General features: G+C 42.4%; 1 protein-coding gene across 1 annotated transcript in view; it reads right to left on the bottom strand.

Moving 5' to 3' along the window:
* The window catches only part of DSCAM (Down syndrome cell adhesion molecule), an 853,542-nt gene that overhangs the window by 654,439 nt on the left and 178,526 nt on the right, over positions 1 to 20,577 (bottom strand). Inside the window, exon 4 of the mRNA XM_010835014.1 lies at positions 14,460 to 14,606. Within this exon, the coding sequence (XP_010833316.1) occupies positions 14,460 to 14,606 (147 nt within the window). The remainder of the gene's footprint in view (positions 1 to 14,459; positions 14,607 to 20,577) is intronic.

Here is a 20,577-nt window from a genome sequence, read left to right as displayed (position 1 = left end):
CGTGTCCGACTCTGTGCGACCCCATAGACGGCAGCCCACTAGGCTCCTCTGTCCCTGGGACTCTCCAGGCAAGAACACTGGAGTGGGTTGCCATTTCCTTCTCCAATGCATGAAAATGAAAAGTGAAAGTGAAGGCACTCAGTCATGTCCGACTCTTAGCGACCCCATGGACTGGAGCCTACCAGGCTCCTCCGTCCATGGGACTCTCCAGGCAAGAGTACTGCTCTAACTAGATTAAATGTCCAGAAAGCTAAGCCTGGTTTGGATCATACCATATCTGAACATGTTTTACTTGCTTACACAAGTTCCTGCTCTCAAGTTAAGGCTGCTAAAGTTGTGTGTCAGGCAGTTGACAACTTGTGTTGACTATTATGCATTTATGGACTATGGACTGAAAGAAGGTTTCTTTTAATGCAAAACCTCTATCTTTTAGAGAGAGAGAATTGCGAGATAGGATCTTGTACAGATTACTGAAATTTTTGTGCCTTGGTTTCTTCACCTATAAAGGGGGCTGATGAGAATACTGACCTATGAGGTTGTTGTGAAGTCATCAGATAGAACCTGAGTTACATTGTTAGCTATTTAATAACCCAAATGTTTTAATCTAAGTCCAAACCCTTCCTATAAGCATATATTCTGATTTATCTATGATGGTTAAGGCAAAAAATAGGATCATTTCATTCTAGTTTGTTGCTCATTTTATGTCATCAAATTTCTGTTTAAGGAAACATTTAATAAAACGTTGTTTATTTTGATAAAATCCAATGTGACTACTGGAGAAGGCAATGGCACCCCACTCCAGTACTCTTGCCTGGAAAATCCCATGGATGGAGGAACCTGGAAGGCTGCAGTCCATGGGGTAGCTGGGAGTCGGACACAACTGAGCGACTTCACTTTCACTTTTCACTTTCCTGCATTGGAGAAGGAAATGGAAACCCACTCCAGTGTTCTTGCCTGGAGAATCCCAGGGACAGAGGAGCCTAGTGGGCTGCCGCCTATGGGGTTGCACAGAGTCGGACATGACTGAAGCGACTTAGCAGTAGCAGCAGCAGTGTGACTACTAGGTAGCGCTATAATGCTTTGAATTTGGAAGATTTCAGATCATTTACCCACAACTTCTTCAGGATTTCCTGGTGGCTCAGATGGTGAAGAATCTGCCTGCAATGCAGGAGATCTGGATTTGATCAGTGGGTTGGGAAGGGAATGACACCCCACTCCAGTATTCTTGCCCGGGAAACCCCACAGAGAGAGGAGCCTGGAGGGCTACAGCTCACTGAGCAGCTAACATTTTCACTTTTCTTTTTCTTCAGGATGGCTTGTATTTTAACAACTCTTCTTAAACAGAATTACTTCTGTTCTCATCCCTAACAAGCTCCATGTAAGGAACGTCTTATTTGTTTTGGACTATGGCATGGGTTCTGACCACCCAGTTTCTGCAGCAGGAACACTTTAGATAGACAAGAGATAATAATGACAACAGTAATAATGCCAAATTTTATGTCAACCACTGTTCTAAGCACGTTACATGTATTAAATCATTGCAATGTTACAGCATTTTATTGTTGTTCCCATGTTATGACTGAGGAATTGAGACATGGAAAGACTGTGTGATAAACCCAAGGTCACAGCTTGGTCCAGGGTGGATCTGGAACCTGAACATGGCTGATGGCTTCAGACTCTATCTTGCAACCTCTGATGAGAGAGCTGAGTATACAACCAGAGAGCAAGAACTGGCTAAAAATGTATAATTCATGGAACACCCTTCCTGGCATTTCCAGTCTTTATAAAAACACTATGTTCAATTCCACAGAGAGGCAATTAATTAATGAAGCTCTCACAGCTGTGAAATTGTGACTCAAAGCCTGGTCTCTCTGAGTTTAAACTCAAGCCCTCATGCGGACTGCAAAATGCAAGGTGAACAGAAGCCTGAAGCTTTCTCTGGAAGAGCACGTGGCCCTACTGGGAGATGTTAGGAAGTTCATATTTCCTTATTTACTGTGTATGCTTATCAGCTTCTCTGAAAAGAACATCATAGCTATGCCCTCCTGCATAGTAATGCATGCTGAGGATTTTCAATCTGTGTGTGTGTGTGTGTGTGTGTGTGTGTGTGTGAGTGCGCGTGCTCAGTTGCTCAGTCCTGTCTGACTCTCTAGCCCGCCAGGTTCCTCTGTCCCTGGGACTTCCCAGGCAAGAATACTGCCATTTCCTACTCCAAGGGATCTTCCTGACCCAGAGAGCGAACCCACATCTCCTGCAATGGCAGGCAGATTCTTTAACAACTTCACCACCATCTTTATACAGCCCAATTCTGAATGGGCAATACTAGGCATCCTCACAGTATTCCAGAAACTAAAGAGCCTGAAATATTTTGTGAATATTCTTTCTACTTCCTGACACATGGACACAGCACAGTCAATGCCACTGTCCAAATACGGCTTAGTTGTAGATGTTTCACTACTGAGTTCGTCCAATGAAACCACAGTTACCTTGAAACTGACTTTGGAACTTGGGGTATTTACAGAAGAAAGATTGTATTGCATGTAAGTTTTCAAACTGCTAGTCATTTGGGAGGTTTAGAATCAACCCCACTTATCCACGGTTTGGCTTTCTAAGGTTTCAGATACCGGCTATCAACTGCAGTCCAAAAACATTAAGTGGAAAATTTCAGAAATAAATAATTCATAACGTTTCAATTGTGCACTGTTCTCAGTAGCATGGTGAAATTCTGCCCCACCTGCTCCATCCCATATGGGATGTGACTCACCCCTTTGTCTGGCGTACCCACATGGAGTAAGCTACACACTGCTCTGTCACTGAGGAACCCTCTTGGTTCTAATAAACGTTATTTTGCTTAATAAAGGCCCCAAAGCAAGAATAGTGATACTGGCAATTCAGATATTCTCTTACTGTGCCAATTTATCAGTTAAACTGCACCAAAAGTAGCTATGAATAGGAAAAATACAGCATATATAGGGCTTGGTACGCTCCAGTTTCAGGCATCCACTGGAGGTCTTGGATAGTATCCCCTATGGATAAGGGGGCATTGTATTCTTCATTTTTCTACTAATAAAGGACTCAATTTCTTTTAGAGAAGGGAAACATGGGACTCTGAGATGTCAAATAATCCACTGCACATGAAAATTGTATCATTCATTGAAAATAGGAGTGCTCACTGAATCATCAGACTGCTTCATATGTGTAATATGGTATCACATACATGTTATACAGTATCCTAAGAATGCTCACTCGTGTCCAACTCACTGCAAGCCCATAGACTGTAGACTGCCAGGCTCCTTTGTCCATGGAATTCTCAGGCAAGAATACTGAAGTGGGTTGCCATTTCCTATTACAGGGAATCTTCCCCACTCAGGAATCGAACCCATGTCTCTTGTGTCTTCTGCGCTGGCAGGCAGACTTTTTACCACTGAGCCAAAGGGGAAGCCCTATGCAGTATCACACAACCCAAAAAGTTGAGTAGGGGAGTACAGTAACACATGGAGCTCAAGAATTGCAGAATTAAATTCAAAAACTGAGTTTATATGTATATTATCTGTGTTGGCTTGGGCTGCCCTAACAGAACACCACAGACTCAGTGGCTTAACCAGCACATGTCTATTTCTCATAATTTTGGAGGCTGGAAGTCCAAGACTAGGGTCCCAGCAAGATCAGGGTCTGGTAGGATCTTTTGCTTTCTCACTGTGGACTCATAGGTCTCTTCTCTTACACAGCCACAGTCCTAAGGGATTAGGGCTCAAAGCTTACCACCTCATCCAACCTTACTTACCATCTACAGACCCCATTTCCAGATACAGACACGTGGGGATTAGAACTTTTGCATTTGGGTGTGAGGGCACAATTCTGTCCATAGCATGATCTGAAAATGCAAGTCAAGCAGTTTCCCTCAAGGCCTGGTGTCTTGGCCCAGGACCACTCTGATTCTGTCTCATCCTGGCTCCCAGCCCAGCGTGATTGTGAGTGTGAGCTCCTCAGAGCTGAAGGAGAGGCAGCTGGGAGGAAGTGGGCAGCTGCCAGCTGGCGTTCTGACTCGGCTGGGGCGGGGCTGGGGGCAGCCCAGGAACTGCTGGGTGCTGGCACATCTTGCCATACTGCTGAGGCTTTCTGATTTTTGTTTCCTTCTTTTTTAAAAAAAATGTGTTTAAGGATCCTCTTCAATAAGTATTTATCAGTTGTCTATTATGGGTCAAGCAGGAAATAGAAAGATGTAAAATAGGAGAGAGAGAGTCAAAAAAACTAACAGGATTTATTAATGTTTTGGGTCAAACACTGTTCTCCCCAAATTCATGCCCTTCCTGGGAGCTCAGAATGAAACCTTATTTGGAAATAGGGTCTTTGCAGATGGAATTTTTCAAAAAGCAGTCATACTGGAGTAGGTGGGTCCTTAATTCAACATAACTGGTGTCCTTATAAACAGAGAAGAGACACAGAGTCGCACATGTAGGAAGACAGCCAAGTGATGACAGAAACAGAGACTGGCGTGTGTGTCCACAGCTAAGGAACACCAAGGACAGCAGGAAGCACCAAACCTGGGGGAGACCCATGGGACAGCCGCTCCCCTAGATTTCTCAGAGAGCACGGACTTCCTGACACCTTGACCTTGGACTTCTGGCTCCCTAAACTGTGACAGAGCGAATTCCTGTTATTTTAAGCCACCAAGGCAGTGACTGTTTGGAAACTAATAGTTATTATCAAAATAAAAGAGTAATGTAAAGGCAATTTCACTCATGGTTGGGGGGGAAAGTTTTGTTCTATGTTAGTTATTTTCTGCTGGAAGTGGCAGGAAGGGAGCAGGCAGAGATTGGAATTGATCAATCCCCAGAGAGAAGACAGATCCAAAGTCAGGATCTGCAGAAGTGATGGATGAAGTCTGGCAAAGGGATGAAATGAAAAATGGAGAAAGTGAAGATTGAGAAAGGGAGGTAGTGAGCACTGAGTTTGGGAGTCTATTCACATTTCTGAGCAGGGAAGAAAAGATGTGAACTCAAGGAAAAAGAAAGTGAAGAAACAGACAGGAGAAAGTCCCCCATGGATGTGCAGAGGGGCGGCCAGTGGAGGAGGAGGTCAGAGAGAATGTGCACCAAGAGACACATATTAGGAAGCCTTGAGGAACCTTGACAAGGTAAGCTTCAGTAGAACGTAAGGGGCATAGACCAAATCACTACAGATTAGGAATAATAATGAGTATAGGCTATTCTTTTAACAAATTTTCCAGGGAAAATGACTGAATGAAAGCATTGTTGTTGTTGTTCAGTAGCTAGCTTGTGTCCAAGACTTTGGGACCCCGAGGACTGTAGTACACCAGGTTTCCCTATCCTTCATTATGGTATGGAAGCTGGCAAAGGAAAGTGTTCTTTAAAACTGGGGGAGCTGAGCACCTGTGTCACAAGACATACAGTAATCACTGAAGAGGTGATGGCAGAGGCCACAGTGGAGAAAACAGATGGAAACAGGCCTAGAAAAGTCAGGGGGGTCATGACCACAGCACTGGTCGGGGAGTAGACCGGAAACAAACAGAAAAAAAAAAAAAGAAACCATGATGAATCCAATGTTTAAGGTAGGAGAGGTCACTGGAGAGAGCTGGTTTCAGACACAATGTAGTAAAAGACACTATTTTTTGAACATTAGAGAGTAGGTCCACAAGGGGCTGGGAGTGGGCAGCTTAAGAACTAGGAAAAGCTCAGAAGCCCCTTTCAACAACACGGAAAAGACTGACAGAAATATCCAAAGATCTGGAGAGACAGTGAAGGGTAGTTAAAATTAATTGCTGTGAATGGTCAGCCACGCTCAGCGGGCTGGGGGAGGGAGAAGACCATGATGCAACTATCTGAACCGGAGGATTCTGTTGCTGATGGGGATGCTGAGAAGGGAAGAAGTCTGGGATGCTGGAAGTTTTACTGTCCTGACCCATCTGCCCGGAAGTTAAACCAGAAAGGGCAGACAAGCATGGTGCCTCTGCTTGGAGCTCCTGCCACAAACATACCTAGTGAGGGACCTTCTTCCACTTGGACTTGCCCAGTACATAAGAGGACGCAGCATTAAGAGCCCAGCATTATTCATGTTTATCTCAGGTCTCGGTCTTGATTTCGCACTGACCTCTTATTCTGAAGGAATTTCTTGGTGGCTCAGACAGTAAAGAATCTGCCTGCAATGCAGGAGAACCAGGTTCGATTCCTAGGTCAGGAAGATCCCCTGGAGAAGGAAATGGCAACCCACTCCAGTACTGTTGCCTGGAAAATCCCATGGACAGAGGAGACTGGCAGGCTATAGTCCATGGGGTCGCAAAGAGTTGGACACGACTGAAGTGACCTCACTTTTACTTTTCTTATTCTGAGTCAAAAACTATGTTTGGAAATCTTGAATCCTGCTTTCTTATACTATGGCACATTGCCCACACAAATTTCGATTCATGACATCTGATTTTACTTGATGATAGTGATAATATCCAGAGAAGGCAATGGCACCCGACTCCAGTACTCTTGCCTGGAAAATCCCATGGGCAGAGGAGCCTGGTAGGCTGCAGTCCATGGGGTCTCAAAGAGTCGGACACAACTGAGCGACTTCACTTTCACTTTTTACTTTCACACATTGGAGAAGGAAATGGCAACCCACTGCAGTGTTCTTGCCTGGAGAATCCCAGGGACGGGGGAGCCTGGTGGGCTGCCGTCTATAGGGTCATACAGAGTCAGACACGGTTGAAGTGACTTAGCAGTGATAATATCAACAGTATTATTTATTGTCATCACTGCCTGATAATATTTCATGAATGATCCTGTTAGTATCTTCAATTTTGCTGAAATGAAACTTCACAAATGAGCAAGAGACCAGAAAATGCACTTGGGCCCAAATGACATCTGAATGACTAGGTTTACCATCTGTTTCTCAAGTCTAGGAAGAACCAAAATCACAGATAGAGAGGAGAACAGGCAGGCGATCGCTAATAGCTGAACATAAAATGAAACTATATTGACATTCAAGTGGAGCCAGGAAGGAATCTGGGTCAATGTGCTTGGAGATATTAAAGAATTTCGGGTGAGATCTATCTATAGGCTGTGAAATATGGGTAGGAGGTGATAAAGTCCTCAAAGTATGTCTTATTCATGTGTTTTTTTCCAGCCTTTGGTACTGGGCATATTTGAAAAGTTATGGTTGAATGAGTGAGAAAATGAGAGAAAATGGCAAGGCACCATCATTGAAGAAGCTGCATTGTACAGAGAAGAGTTAACACAGCTGGTCTGAGGCTGCTACCCTTGGAGAATTCCAGAAGGGTTACTAGTCCCACAGTGGATAAGAGTGGCTCACTATACCTAAAATGTAAAAATACTGCTTATGCTGAACACCTGCTTTCCTCCTAGAAGTCTGGAATCTGGGGACATGCCAGGCACATGCCTATGTGACGAGCCCCTCAGTAAAAACTGTGGGTAGCAAGTCTTTAATGAGCTTCCCGATAGACAGCATTTCATATCCATCACTGCTCTTTGCTGGGGGAATAAGTGCATTCCCTGTGACTCCAGGGAGAACGAACTCTTGGAAGCTCACACCTGGTTTCCTTCTGATTTCTCCCCGGGTGCCTTTTCCCTGTGCTGATTGTGCTCTGCACCCTTTCACGGTGGGAAAAACCTCAGCAGTGAGCATAAAAGGCCTGGCTGCAGGGTCTTGGGAGTCTTCCCAGTGAATAACTGAACCCTTGACACACACATCAAATTAAAATTCTATGAGATTAAATCTAAGATGAAGAAAAATAACTTGGACAGTAGTTGGCTCAGAAGGAGATTATTTAATTTGCAATTTTAGTATTCTGCTATTGTAAGGAGAACCAGTGAAACCAACCTTTATCCCATGAGGAAGCTGCAGCAGAAGAAAGTTGCCCTGTGTTGCCCAGAGAATGTGTCAGAGTTGCAATTAGAAGCTACATTCTTCAGGTAACACTCAGAGTAGGAAAGCAAGGAGTACTGTTGGCTGACCTAATGGCTCATGCCATCATAGCAGACCAGGGGTCTTACTCACACACATACACACACACCCTCACACACACATACTCCACAGATGCTCTGAGCTAAATTTGGTACCAAACTTTCTTGTTTCTGTTTTTGTTCATTTAAATATTATGTTAACATGCCTATCGCCATGAGTCACTCTCTCTCTCTGTCTCAGTGGTTCAGAAGTCAGAAACATATTTTTTATTTGTTTCAGGCTATGATCTACAAGGTGCAGTTTCTAATTTTGAATGTGGGGATTTGTCTTCTTCATGAAGACTATCAGAAGGCTCTCTGTTTACTCTGGGTCTTTTGGGGTCGCATTACTGGGCCATTTTTGGAAAGCCAGGCTTGTGTCCATCATCAGTACGACCTCCAGCCTCACTGTTATGCGAGCTTTCTCCAGATCTGTAAACAACGTGAGTTTTAATTACTTTCAGGTGGCAGTAGAATAACATGCAAAAACTAATTTAGTGAGCAACAGACTTAAAAGGCAAAATTATAAAAAATTAATGGCTTTTAAAAAAGAAAGAGAACAGGACCCTCCCTTCTGGTCAACTTCCATGTGGAATATATTTTTCAGTTAGCCTGATCCCCAAAATATAGCACAGTGAAAATATTACATCTCCCCACTCTTTGAATATTCCTAAATATTCACTGGAAGGACTGATGGTGAAGCTGAAACTCCAATACTTTGGCCACCTGATGTAAAGCACCAATTCATTTGAAAAGACTTTAATGCTGGGAAAGATTGAAGGTAAAGAGAGAAGGGAATGGCAGAGGATGAGATGGTTAGAGAGCATCACCTACTCAGTGGACCCGAATCTGAGCAAACTCTGGGAAATAGTGAAAGACAGGGAAGTCTGGCATGCTGTGGTCCATGGAGTCGAAGAGTCAGACACAACTTAGTGACTGAACAAAACAGCCACCCATTCAATTCCAGTTTGCTGCATACTTCTTGTGCTAAGAATAATTTCCAGTGTTCGAAATAAGGCTCCCATTTGCTGAATATCAATATAGATAATAGATAGGTAGATGGATGGATGGGTGGATAAATAGATAAAAAGATATTTGTCTTACAGTTTCCATTTGGCCATATAAATTTACTTTTAATGAGTGTTAAATGCTTCTTAATTGTGCAACTCTCTGGTACCTTAAAAGTCAAAGACGAAGCTTTCAAATGACTATAGGTCTGCTCCTTATATCACTTTGATGTTGATCTGATTCCTTTTGCTTATAAGCACCTTGAGGGCAGAACTGGGTCTCATCACCATGGCAACATGAGCAGCTATCTAAGAGAATGCCTTGAAAATGCCCGGTGACTAGAAGTCAAATTAAAATGTAAGTGCCTTAGAAAGAGGGACCACAGGCTCGCAGAGCTCTGTGTGACAGGCACAGAACACAGCAGGCAAACACACCGCCCACTGCAACATCACTATTCCTGCCGCTAACAGCTGTGTGCCTCTCTCCATCTAAAAAAAAGTGAGTCGCTCGGTCGTGTCTGACTCTTTGTGACCCCATGCACTAAACGGTCTATGGAATTCTCCAGGCTAGAATACTGGAGTGGGTAGCCTTTCCCTTCCTTCTCCGGGGGATCTTCTCAACCCGGGGATCAAACCCAGGTCTCCTGCATTGCAGGCGGAAAGCCTAAAATAAAGTCCAAATGAAAATAGATCACATCAAATCTGCTTTTAGTTTTAGGTTTGCTGAAATGTTCTTAAGACAACCTTCAGGCTTCATATATACAATGTAATTATTTTCTGCATACTAAAATGCAAAGACTGTCTTAAATGATCACTTCTTTTGTGAAACATTCCGTGCTTCCCCAGGCAAAATGATTCAAATGTTCTTGTAATGTTTGCCCATATAGGGGCTACAGCTCTCAGCTGCCACACGGAACAGTAATCTCTCCCCTGAGCTTCCTACAAGCTGAGGCCATCTCAGTGGGGAGGCTGGGGGGAAACTCAGGCAGGGGATGCTCCTTAAAGCACAACCCTGGCTTATCTGTGACAACCAGACCCAAAGACAGCAGCCAAAACCCACAACACACGTTTTTCATGTGAAGTGCTGGACTGACGTCCTTTGATATTTAATCTGGGCAGAAAATTGTTCACTTTTACTCTAAATACAGGAAGAAGATAATCATCCTTGGACATAAACTCATTGATCCTCAGAGATGAAATTCTCCTTGAGCCATCACTAACAGAGGTGTTCAGATGGGAAATATCGGGCCAGTGTGAAAGAGGGAGGCAAATTCTCCAGGAATGGGGGAATGGTAACATGTTTGCTTTTTCAATTTTCCAAATCCGGTTACCCTTGGGCTGTGTCTTTGATGTTAATGTGGCTAAACCTCCAGTGAGATTTTCAGAATTTTATCAGAGGAAACAGACGTGGAGTGCTGGGCTGTCTGACTGCCAGCCTCCCTAGCCAGGAAGAAATTCACAACAGGCTATTGAGTGAAACCTGCACACAGAGTTATGGATATTGTCCTTCTCCAGCAGGATCCTACATATCCATCTTCATATCAACAATACCCCCTGAAGCCCATCCCTCCTCAGAGTACTACATTTTTATTGGGCTGCATTCATATCTGATAGTCAAAGGCTCTCATTTTTGCTTAGAGGATGAAAGTGATAAGGGTGCTTTAAAAATGCCTTCAGACCTCATCACGCTTGCTTTTTCCTGGCTTATTTCAAAAGGCAGTAAGACAAGAACCATCGTATCAAAAGAGGACACTACGTGCAAGGTGTGTGGCTGAGATGTTTTCTCTTCACACAACTGCTAGCCTCTCATCGGGGTCCTGGGTTTGAGCCCCATTTTGGGTGCATGCTTTTGGGGTCTTCCCTGGTGGCTCAGATGGTAAAGAATCTACCTGCAATGCGGGAGACCCGGGTTCCAACCCGGGGTCAGGAAGATCCCCTGGAGAAGGGCATGGCAACCGCTTCTTGCCTGGAGAATCCTATGGACAGAGGAACCTGGTGGATTACAGTCCACAGGGTCGGACACAAATGAGTGACTAACACTTTCACTTTCATCTTCCACTGTGCCAGAGTCTGAGGGTCAAGGTCAACCACGGGGTGTCCTGTGGCTCAGGTGAGGAGCCTAGGTGGACCACAGAGCAGAGGATACAGCAGCATTGGATATAAGGCGCCCTTCCTCCCCTGGGGAGATTGAGATTCCTTCTTGCCACCTGTCTCAGCTCTGCTGCTATAACAAAATACACAAAATGTCAAAAACAGACATTTACTCTTGACAGTTCTGGACACGGGAAGTTGGAGATTAGAGTGCTGGCATGGTTGGGGGTTGGTGAGGGCCTTCTCAGTTTCTGGGCTGCAGACAGCCTTCACACCCTGTGTTCACGTGTTGCAAAAGAGTTCCATTCTCCTCTTACAAGGTCATTAATCCCATCATGGGGGGACCCAATCCCTCAGGACCTCATCTAACCCTAATCACTTTCCAAAGGCCTCCCCTCCCAACACCATCTCAGCAGGTGAGGACTTCAACATGAATTTGGAGTGGGGGTCAGGATGCAAACATTCAGCCTATAACTGAATTCCTTTCAAAGACTGATCAAAATATAAATGAACTCATTTACATTCCTAACATCAGTGATATAAGGAACTCACACAACAAAAAGGTGCAGCTTGATCCCTGAGTCCACATGTGGGCCACCTCAGACCTGCCCTGGGAAGAAATCGGTGCATGACCTAACGTGCATGAAGCTAGTGACACCATGGTACATGCACATCTGCTAAGTCGCTTCAGCCGTGTTCAACTCTTTGCAACCCCATGGACCATAGCACACCAGGCTCCTCTGTCCATGGGATTCTTCAGGCAAGAATACTGGAGTGGGTTTCCAAGCCTCCCTCCAGGAGTGACACCATGGTAGGAATGGCCAATGACATCACGCCGCTCCCATGGAAATGCTGATAGACCTTGGCTGGTATACTCACCCTAAAAGGATTAAACCCAGCCTTATTCTTTCAGCCTTATTTACTCAAGATGAAGGGCAATATTAGTATGTTGTGCCAATAGAAGCCATTTTGTTTATTTTTATAGGAATATACCCATCTTAAATTTCTTTTTCATTGGAAAGAAATGCCTGGACAATAGATACCCATTTAAATTGGCCAAGATTTCCCAAGAGCCCAGGCCTTGAGCCCCAAGACTCACCTGTTAACAGCAGACCTTTGCTACTCTGCTTCCCCTAGGGGTCCTCTGGCCCCATGGGGCTGAGCAGTGGCTCCCAAACATCACCATGGTGGATGGACAGGGCTCACCTGCACAGCTGCTTCAGCCTCTCCTGATTGCTCTCAGCTTTGAGCTGTCTCAAGGCAGCCCCACCAGCTCCCTCTGACCCACCCCTGACCTCACTGCACTGGGAGTTAAATGCATGTCATCATCCCCTCCCTCACCACATATAAAACTCCTCTCCTTTTAGTTTCATTAGGCATAGGTTGGCAGAAGAAAGAAGTGTCTTCACATAGATTACAAGAAGGTGAAACATGAATGAAAGCATACCATTAATTAAAGGTATCTGGGAAATACATGAATAGATATAGATATTTATATAGACATAGATATAGACACAGATTTGAGGAGGAAATGGCAACCCATTCTAGTATGCTTGCTTGGAAAATTCAATGGACAGAGGAGCCTGGCAGGCTATAGTCCATGGGGTTGCAAAGATTTGGACATGACTTAGTGACTGAGCATAGATATAGATACATAACCTCCTGGTAGGTATTTCTATTTCTCACCCAGATTTCCAGTTCTCTTCTTTCAGGCACATGCCCCATTAAATTCAGACATGGCCATGTGACTTGCTTCATCAAATAAATGTAACAGAAGCGACATCTGTCACCTCCAAGGAGAAGCACTTAGAGGCAGGTTGTCACTCTCCCTGGCTCTCTTCCTCTTCTAGGGCAGACGCTGAGGTTGCATATTTGATGGTGGCTATAAGGTGGTAGGGAGTCCATGAGCCTAGACCCTCGAGTGCGGGAGGTTCCACACATCACACCAGTTTCTCCCCTTCCCCGAAACCAAAAACCCCTGCCATGCACATCTGAATGTTCCTGACTCCAATTTGGGGCTCAGCCAGACTAACTTGTCATTAAGCTTCTCCGTCTGTGGTCAAGAAACTAAAATGACCTCTAAAGTAAAGCAGTTAAAATCATTAAAGAATCAAAATTAGCAAATTAAACTGTACAGGTGAATCTCTATTCTGATTATTGCAATCACATTTAAGTCTTAAGCTCAGTATTTTTTTCAATACTGTAAGTTAACAAATTACTCTGATTAATAAACACACTAGCAAGGAATTTATTGTTCAGTGAAGTGTGAGGGACTTTAAATTCACTACAAGATGATATTAAAGAAAGCCAGAAACATCAATTATCCCCTAGAGTTCACTGTAATGCACGATAAAGATGAAAATTTTAATTTTTGATTTGGAGTTTGTACTAGTTTAATGATTTTTTAATGGTCCTTGTTGTAATAGTAACCTATACTATCTAGCAAATCAATAAGACAAGTAATACAAATGCTCTTTCACCATGGGAGTTTAGCTCCAGTTTCATATCTGTGTAAACTGACACAAAGTTGGTAGTATTCAGTAGTGACATTAGAATGTGTGTGTGGGCATGCACTCACTCACGCACGTGTGCACAAGGTCATGTAAATAAAACCAACCATTTATAACCCATTACGCCACATTCAATGCTCATCACGACGATTTTCCAAAAGCATCTAATAGGCATTATCCAAAGATGTGCAACACAGGAAAACTGAGCCAAGCTCTGCAGGGCTTTCCAATTAAGTTGCAAGGAGCAAGAACTCACCTTAAAAACCATGAGAAAAGAAGAACAACAATGTCTTAGAAGCTAGATTTCAGTGGTATCTTTTCTAGATACCAAAAGTAAACCATTAAGCTATTTATATACATATCTATCTACCTACCTATCTGTATGTGTGTATTTCAGCCACTGACTACATATCTCAAAAAAAATCTTTATGAGGCCAGAGATACCACATGACTCTGAAGACACTTGAAAGGCTGAGAATAGCATAAAATCAGAATTTCCATTTTCCAGATTACACAGAATATAAGAATATCAGTTCTGAGGTTTCTCACAGATAACAACAATCCTATATTTCTATTCCCGGGAGCAGAAATAAAACCAAAATGTTTCCTTGGTAACTTGGAAACCAAAAGTAACTCAATGACTATACACATAATGCAAGGAACAAATTTCTATCCATCAGTCAATTCACTGGACACTATGAATCCAGCCATATAAACCAAAAGAAAACACCAATATCACGTTTAATCTAAAGCAGCGTCAACTTAAAGCATACAAATTCTTCATTACAGTGCACGAAGAGATGGAGAGCCGATTCGTTATCCAGACCGAGCTGTGCGCAGGAGAGCCTGGCGCCCTGCCTGCCCCGAGGAAGCCCACGCCCTACCTGAGATGAGTGACACGGTGTCTTTCTCCCACGAGACCACGGTGACGTAAGCCTCCACCGAGGAGGGGATAATGCACTTGAAGACCGCGACATTGCCTCTCATGGTTTTCTGGTCCTCCACACGGACTGTATAGGGCTCCCGTAAAACTGGAAGGTAAGAACAGGACCCTGGTAACACACACAGGCTCATTCTGAGAGTATCTCATCTGAATATACACACTGTATCTTTCACATACCAACTGCATCAAGTATAATATTTACTGGAAAAAAAATTTAAGAAACCTGTATTTCATGTCTTAAAAGACTTTCAGTCTCTTAATAATAAACTACATTAAGAACTAAAGGGCATGTGTATATCTAAAAACAGTTTATCTTAATTGAGTTGTTTGCAGATTGTTAAACACGTCAAGGGAGTCTTTTCAGGAAGGGTGGTTGATCCCTAGAAATTATTAAAGATACACCCATAGTTGAAAGACTTCTTAAATAAATGCTCTGTTTGTAAGAATTATATTCTTAAATATATATTACTGGCACACACAAAATAAAACCATTATTGAAAGTATCCTTCCCCAGCCTCTTCTTATGAAAAGACATTGCTTTTTTTTGTTTTGAAGCCAAGAAAAAAAGGTAGATATTTGTTTAATCCCACAATTATTTCCCATTGTGGAATTAAATGGAATTAAAAGTAATGGAAGAAATCACAAATAATGATTGAAATATTAAACAAGACATAGGTAGTATACTTTCAGTTGAAATTGACAGCATATACAATTACTTACTTGACTTAGACAGTAAGAAATTGTTTTGTTTCATGAAACAAGAGTCTGGAATTGCCAAGCATTGACATAATCCAGTAAGCCCAGCTCCTTTTCTTTGGGATTAGTATATCCTCACCCACCTATGTTGGTTTCATCTTTCAACAAATTCCTCTGGTGTTGGGAAGATGAATATAATAGGTCAAGGTTTCATATCTGTAAACCCTCTTATCTTTAACCCCCAGAAAGTAAAGGCTATGTGCTACCATTATATTAGAAAACATAACCGAGGAGAAGCAGGAGTGAGGGAAAATGAGAGTGAAGCAGCAATGGAGGAAGCGTCAATTATCAAGCTGACTTTTGCTTGGTATCAAGCGTCACTGATTGCTTGACTTTTTCGTACACTTGACCCACCAAGAGGTTACAGATACATTTATATCTCAGGATCAGCCTTCCAGACAGAAGGAAAGAGCATTTATCTGCCGCTTCTCTCAAGGGTCAAAGGATTACCCAACACAGGGAAAATTTCCCAAAACTTCCAGGTTGTACACATGTGTTATTGAGCAAGTCCCATGTCCTCTCATGCTTCCGCATCAACAGGGAAGACGGGGTTTTGTGTGGATCTGTATATTCCTTTTGGGTGGTCAGGGACTCCTGCCCCTTCTCAGCTGGTGCTCCATGAGATCCCTGCATCTGAAGATGTATTCCTGACGCATCCGTGGAGAGAGGACTACTCCCTTTCCTCCTGCTCCTCCACCATTTGTCTTCCTCCAGGATAGCCATTGTTAAGTTTCTCACGTTGTCTACCAGAAAAATATTTATGACAATACCAGAACAATATCTGTGTGTACATATGTGTGTACATGTGGACTTTCAAAAATTCACACAAATGGTAATATATAAAAATAGGAGCCTTGCTTTTTTCCCCCTTAACTTAATCCAATCTTCCTATGTTCTGTTAAACATCTGCCAGAGTCCATTGCCCACTCCAGTACTCTTGCCTGGAAAATCCCATGGGCGGAGGAGCCTGGTAGGCTGCAGTCAATGGGGTCATTAAGAGTCGGACACGACTGAGCGACTTCACTTTCACTTTTCACTTTCATCCATTGGAGAAGGAAATGGCAACCCACTCCAGTGTTCTTGCCTGGAGAATCCCAGGGATGGGGGAGCCTGGTGGGTTGCCATCTATGGGGTCGCACAGAGTCGGAAATGACTGACGTGACTTAGCAACTTAGCAAGAGTCCATTGACAAGGTATATCATGATGGCTTTAAATAATTCTCACTGAATGAATATGTAAAGTTGTTTTTAGTTATTTACTGTTATGAATAACTGATCATGAACATTAGTATGCATTTATCTTGGTTGGTTGGTTTTGGAGCATATTATTATCAATAATTCCTAGAATTAGAATTGATGGGCCAAAAAGTGTTTATATTTTTAATTTTGAAAATTTTCCTCTTAAAAAGTTCTGTTATTTACCTTCCTTTCAACAGTGTGAAAGGAAGTTCACCACATGCTCACCAATAATGGGTGTTAACCAACTTGTTAGTTTGTTAAGAAAAAGTATCCTGTTTAGATGTGTATTTATCAATTCTTTATTATGGCATTGCTTATTTGTTGTTAATTATAAGTGATGTTAACAAAAATTAACAACAAATAAGCAATGCCATAATAAAGAATTGATAAATACACATCTAAACAGGATACTTTTTCTTAACAAAGAAGGCAATGGCACCCCACTCCAGTACTCTTGCCTGGAGAATCCCAGGGACGGGGGAGCCTGGTGGGCTGCCGTCTATGGGGTCACACAGAGTCGGACACGACTGAAGTGACTTAGCAGCAGCAGTAGCAGCAGCATAAGTGATGTTCAGCCAATTAAGCTAGCATATTCTCCTTTCCGCAGCAATTTTTCTTCTGCAAAGAAACACCACCTTTTCTTGCACTCTGTCCTTCTCCTTGTTCCCTCAGATGCAATCAGTTGCCTGGCCTGTGGATTCTCTCCCACACTCCCGCTGCTCCTCTAGTTCAAGTGTTCATGATCTTTCACTGGATGACGATAGTGGCAGGAGGAGATGCTGTTCATCTAGTTTCCTGGATTCCTTCTTATTGTGTTAACTTAGTTGTGGCACTTCTCGTGTGCCTTTATTTCAAGCAGTCTGTGCACTCGGTTATCTTCTAGTTAAGACAGATTAGAAGGTTTAAGTGATGTGTGTGGGTAGGTATGGGAAGAAATGAATAGGACCAAAGACATTTAAAGGCATAACCTTATTTATGAGAAATTATTACTTGCTGGCTCTTGAAGGCAAAAGAACAAAATCTGTGAATATCTGTAATTTAATCTTGATATTGTTTTCTTCCTTTTTCAGAGTGTTTACTTACTGATTCTTCAAATAATTTTTTTTATACTTTCAAAATTAAAGGGTTATAAGTATTAAAAATTATAAATGTTTAGAGCTTTGCTGAACTTTTAAATGTTATAATTTATAAAGTGTTTAATAAATTTTCTCATTAGTGTTCACGAAAAAAAAAATAAAAAGTTTATCTAACCTCTAAATGTACCCAGATGTGAGTAGTTTTAGTTCATTTTGCTTTGTTTTCTTAACACTGGAGTATAGTTGATTAACAATGTTTTATTACTTTCAAGTGTACAACAAAGAGGCTCAGCCAAAAATATGCATGGATCTACCTTTTTTTCAAATTTTTTTCCCAGTTATGTTGTTATAGAATATTGAGGAGAGTTCCCTTTGCTATACAGTAGGTCCTTGTTGGTTATCCATGGATGGACCTAAAGATTGTCATGCTGAGTAAGTCAGAGAGAAAGGGAAATATCATATGATGATGCTTATGATACAAGTGAAAGTGTTAGTTGCTCAGTTTCATGTCCGACTCTTTGCAACTCCATGGACTGTAGCCTCCCAGTCTCCTCTGTCCACGGAATTCTCCAGGCAAGAATACTAGAGTGGGTCGCCATTCCCTTCTCCAGGGGATCTTCCTCACACAGGGATTGAACCCACTTCTCCTGTATTGGTAGGCAGATTCTTTACCTACTGAGCCACCTGGAAAACAGCCACACCACTACATTAAAAAAAAAAAAGGAAGTAGTTTCTTAAACTGGAGTTATAATGATAGGAAACTTCCATGTCCTGTGAGAAACAAGGAAAAAAATTTCAGACTATGAACAGAAAGAATTTTTTAAAAAATTAAAAAAGGCAACCTCTCCTGGGAATCCTTAAAACTATGTGATAATTATAACAACTCTTTGCAAGTGAATTTCTGACAGTGGCAAAGCAGTTTGGGAAATGATGGTTCTGCTTCCTGTCACTTAGGCAATGATGCTGATAATGGAGCCTGACCAGGCCTCCCAACAACAGAAGTGGCCCAGCAAAAGCTGAGGGGACTTCCACAAGCTGCTGTCTAGGCCAGAAGAAGGGGTGCTGGGGGCCAGTGCCCACCCTGCAAGCCCAACTGCCCAGGTTCAAATCCAGGCCCTACCACTTTACACTGAGAAAGTTCTCTTCATATCTAGTTAATGATGATTTTGATTAAAATACATACCAAGTAAGTCAATGGTGATGACTCAAACAGTTAATGTGGATAAAGCTCCCGAACCATGCCTGCCATGAAGAGTTTGGATAAGGCTATTTAGATCCACACCATCTCCCATCTGTCCAGAAGACCCCTGCCTTCAGGATAAGGATACTTCAGTGTGTCTAGTCCAGGTTATGCCTCCCTCCACATCTGTAAACCTGGCTGAAAGTCTTACTTCGCCAGAGTTTTATTTCCTCACATTTAAAATGAGGGGGTTGGGATAGCAAGATTCAAATTCTGAATTCTGTGAAGTCTATGATTTTTCTAAGATATCCATAGGGACAAATTATCTTACCCTTCAGTGAGCTCTCTTAAAGTTTTAGCCATTTATTGGACAAGTCTGAGTCAAGAAAACTGGCCAGGAAATTAAATTCCAAAGAAATAAATATATTGACAGCTTTAAGAATGAAAGTATGAAGGGAAATCTCCTAATAGGCAGTTATAAAAAATGCTCTAGAAGAAGCATTTTTAAGATTAGTGCTAGCTCTGCGATACGCTAAGGATTTTAGTATTAGAGTGTCATTATTAGGGCTTCTCTGGTGGCTCAGTGGTAAAGAATCACATAGTACCATGGAGCACCCTCTTCTCTGAGCTCCCCAGAGGCCTCACTAGCACCAGGACCACTGCAGCCTTCAGAGTTTACAATTTCTGTGATTTGGCCTCCTCCCCATATCCCAAGACAGACCCAGATCTTTTCAAAGCAGGGATGTAGCTATGGTGCATTGAACCCCATCCAGCTCAGAGAGAATGGGACATGGAAGGAAATTCTCCACTCCCCTCACTAGATTATTCACTCCACAAACACAGACCATGCATCCAGCCTTTTAAAAAACTATCTTAGAACATTTAACAATGCCTGGGATACACTAAAGCATTTCTACTACTTGATGAATTAATATATAAAAAAAGATTCCTTTTTGAAAGTCTTTCTAACCTTATTGTAGGTATACATGCATTAACATTTGAATATATAGCCATTATCTATTGTTTTAAAACCACTAGACCATTCAGGTATGACCTAAATCAAATCCCTTATGATTATACAGTGGAAGTGAGAAATAGATTTAAGGGCCTAGATATGATAGATAGAGTGCCTGATGAACTATGGAATGAGGTTCGTGACATTGTACAGGAGACAGGGATCAAGACCATCCCCATGGAAAAGAAATCCAAAAAAGAAAAATGGCTGTCTGGGGAGGCCTTACAAATAGCTGTGAAAAGAAGAGAAGTGAAAAGCAAAGGAGAAAAGGAAAGATATAAACATCTGAATGCAGAGTTCCAAAGAATAGCAAGAAGAGACAAGAAAGCCTTCTTCAACGGTCAATGCAAAGAAATAGAGGAAAACAACAGAATGGGAAAGACTAGGGATCTCTTCAAGAAAATCAGAGATACCAAGGGAACATTTCATGCAAAGATGGGCTCGATAAAGGACAGAAATGGTATGGACCTAACAGAAGCAGAAGATATTAAGAAGAGATGGCAAGAATACACAGAAGAACTGTACAAAAAAAAATCTTCACGACCCAGATAATCACGATGGTGTGATGACTCATCTAGAGCCAGATATCCTGGAATATGAAGTCAAGTGAGCCTTAGAAAGCATCACTACGAACAAAGCTAGTGGAGGTGATGGAATTCCAGTTGAGCTATTTCAAATCCTGAAAGATGATGCTGTGAAAGTGCTGCACTCAATATGCCAGCAAATTTGGATACTCAACAGTGGCCACAGGACTGGAAAAGGTCAGTTCCATTCCAATCCCAAAGAAGGCAATG

This window comes from Bison bison, unplaced genomic scaffold (assembly GCF_000754665.1).
Source record: "Bison bison bison isolate TAMUID 2011002044 unplaced genomic scaffold, Bison_UMD1.0 scf7180017864037, whole genome shotgun sequence".
NCBI lineage: Eukaryota > Metazoa > Chordata > Mammalia > Artiodactyla > Bovidae > Bison > Bison bison.
The sequence above is the reverse complement of the archived record's forward strand: the minus strand, read 5'-3'. Positions and strand labels throughout refer to the sequence as shown.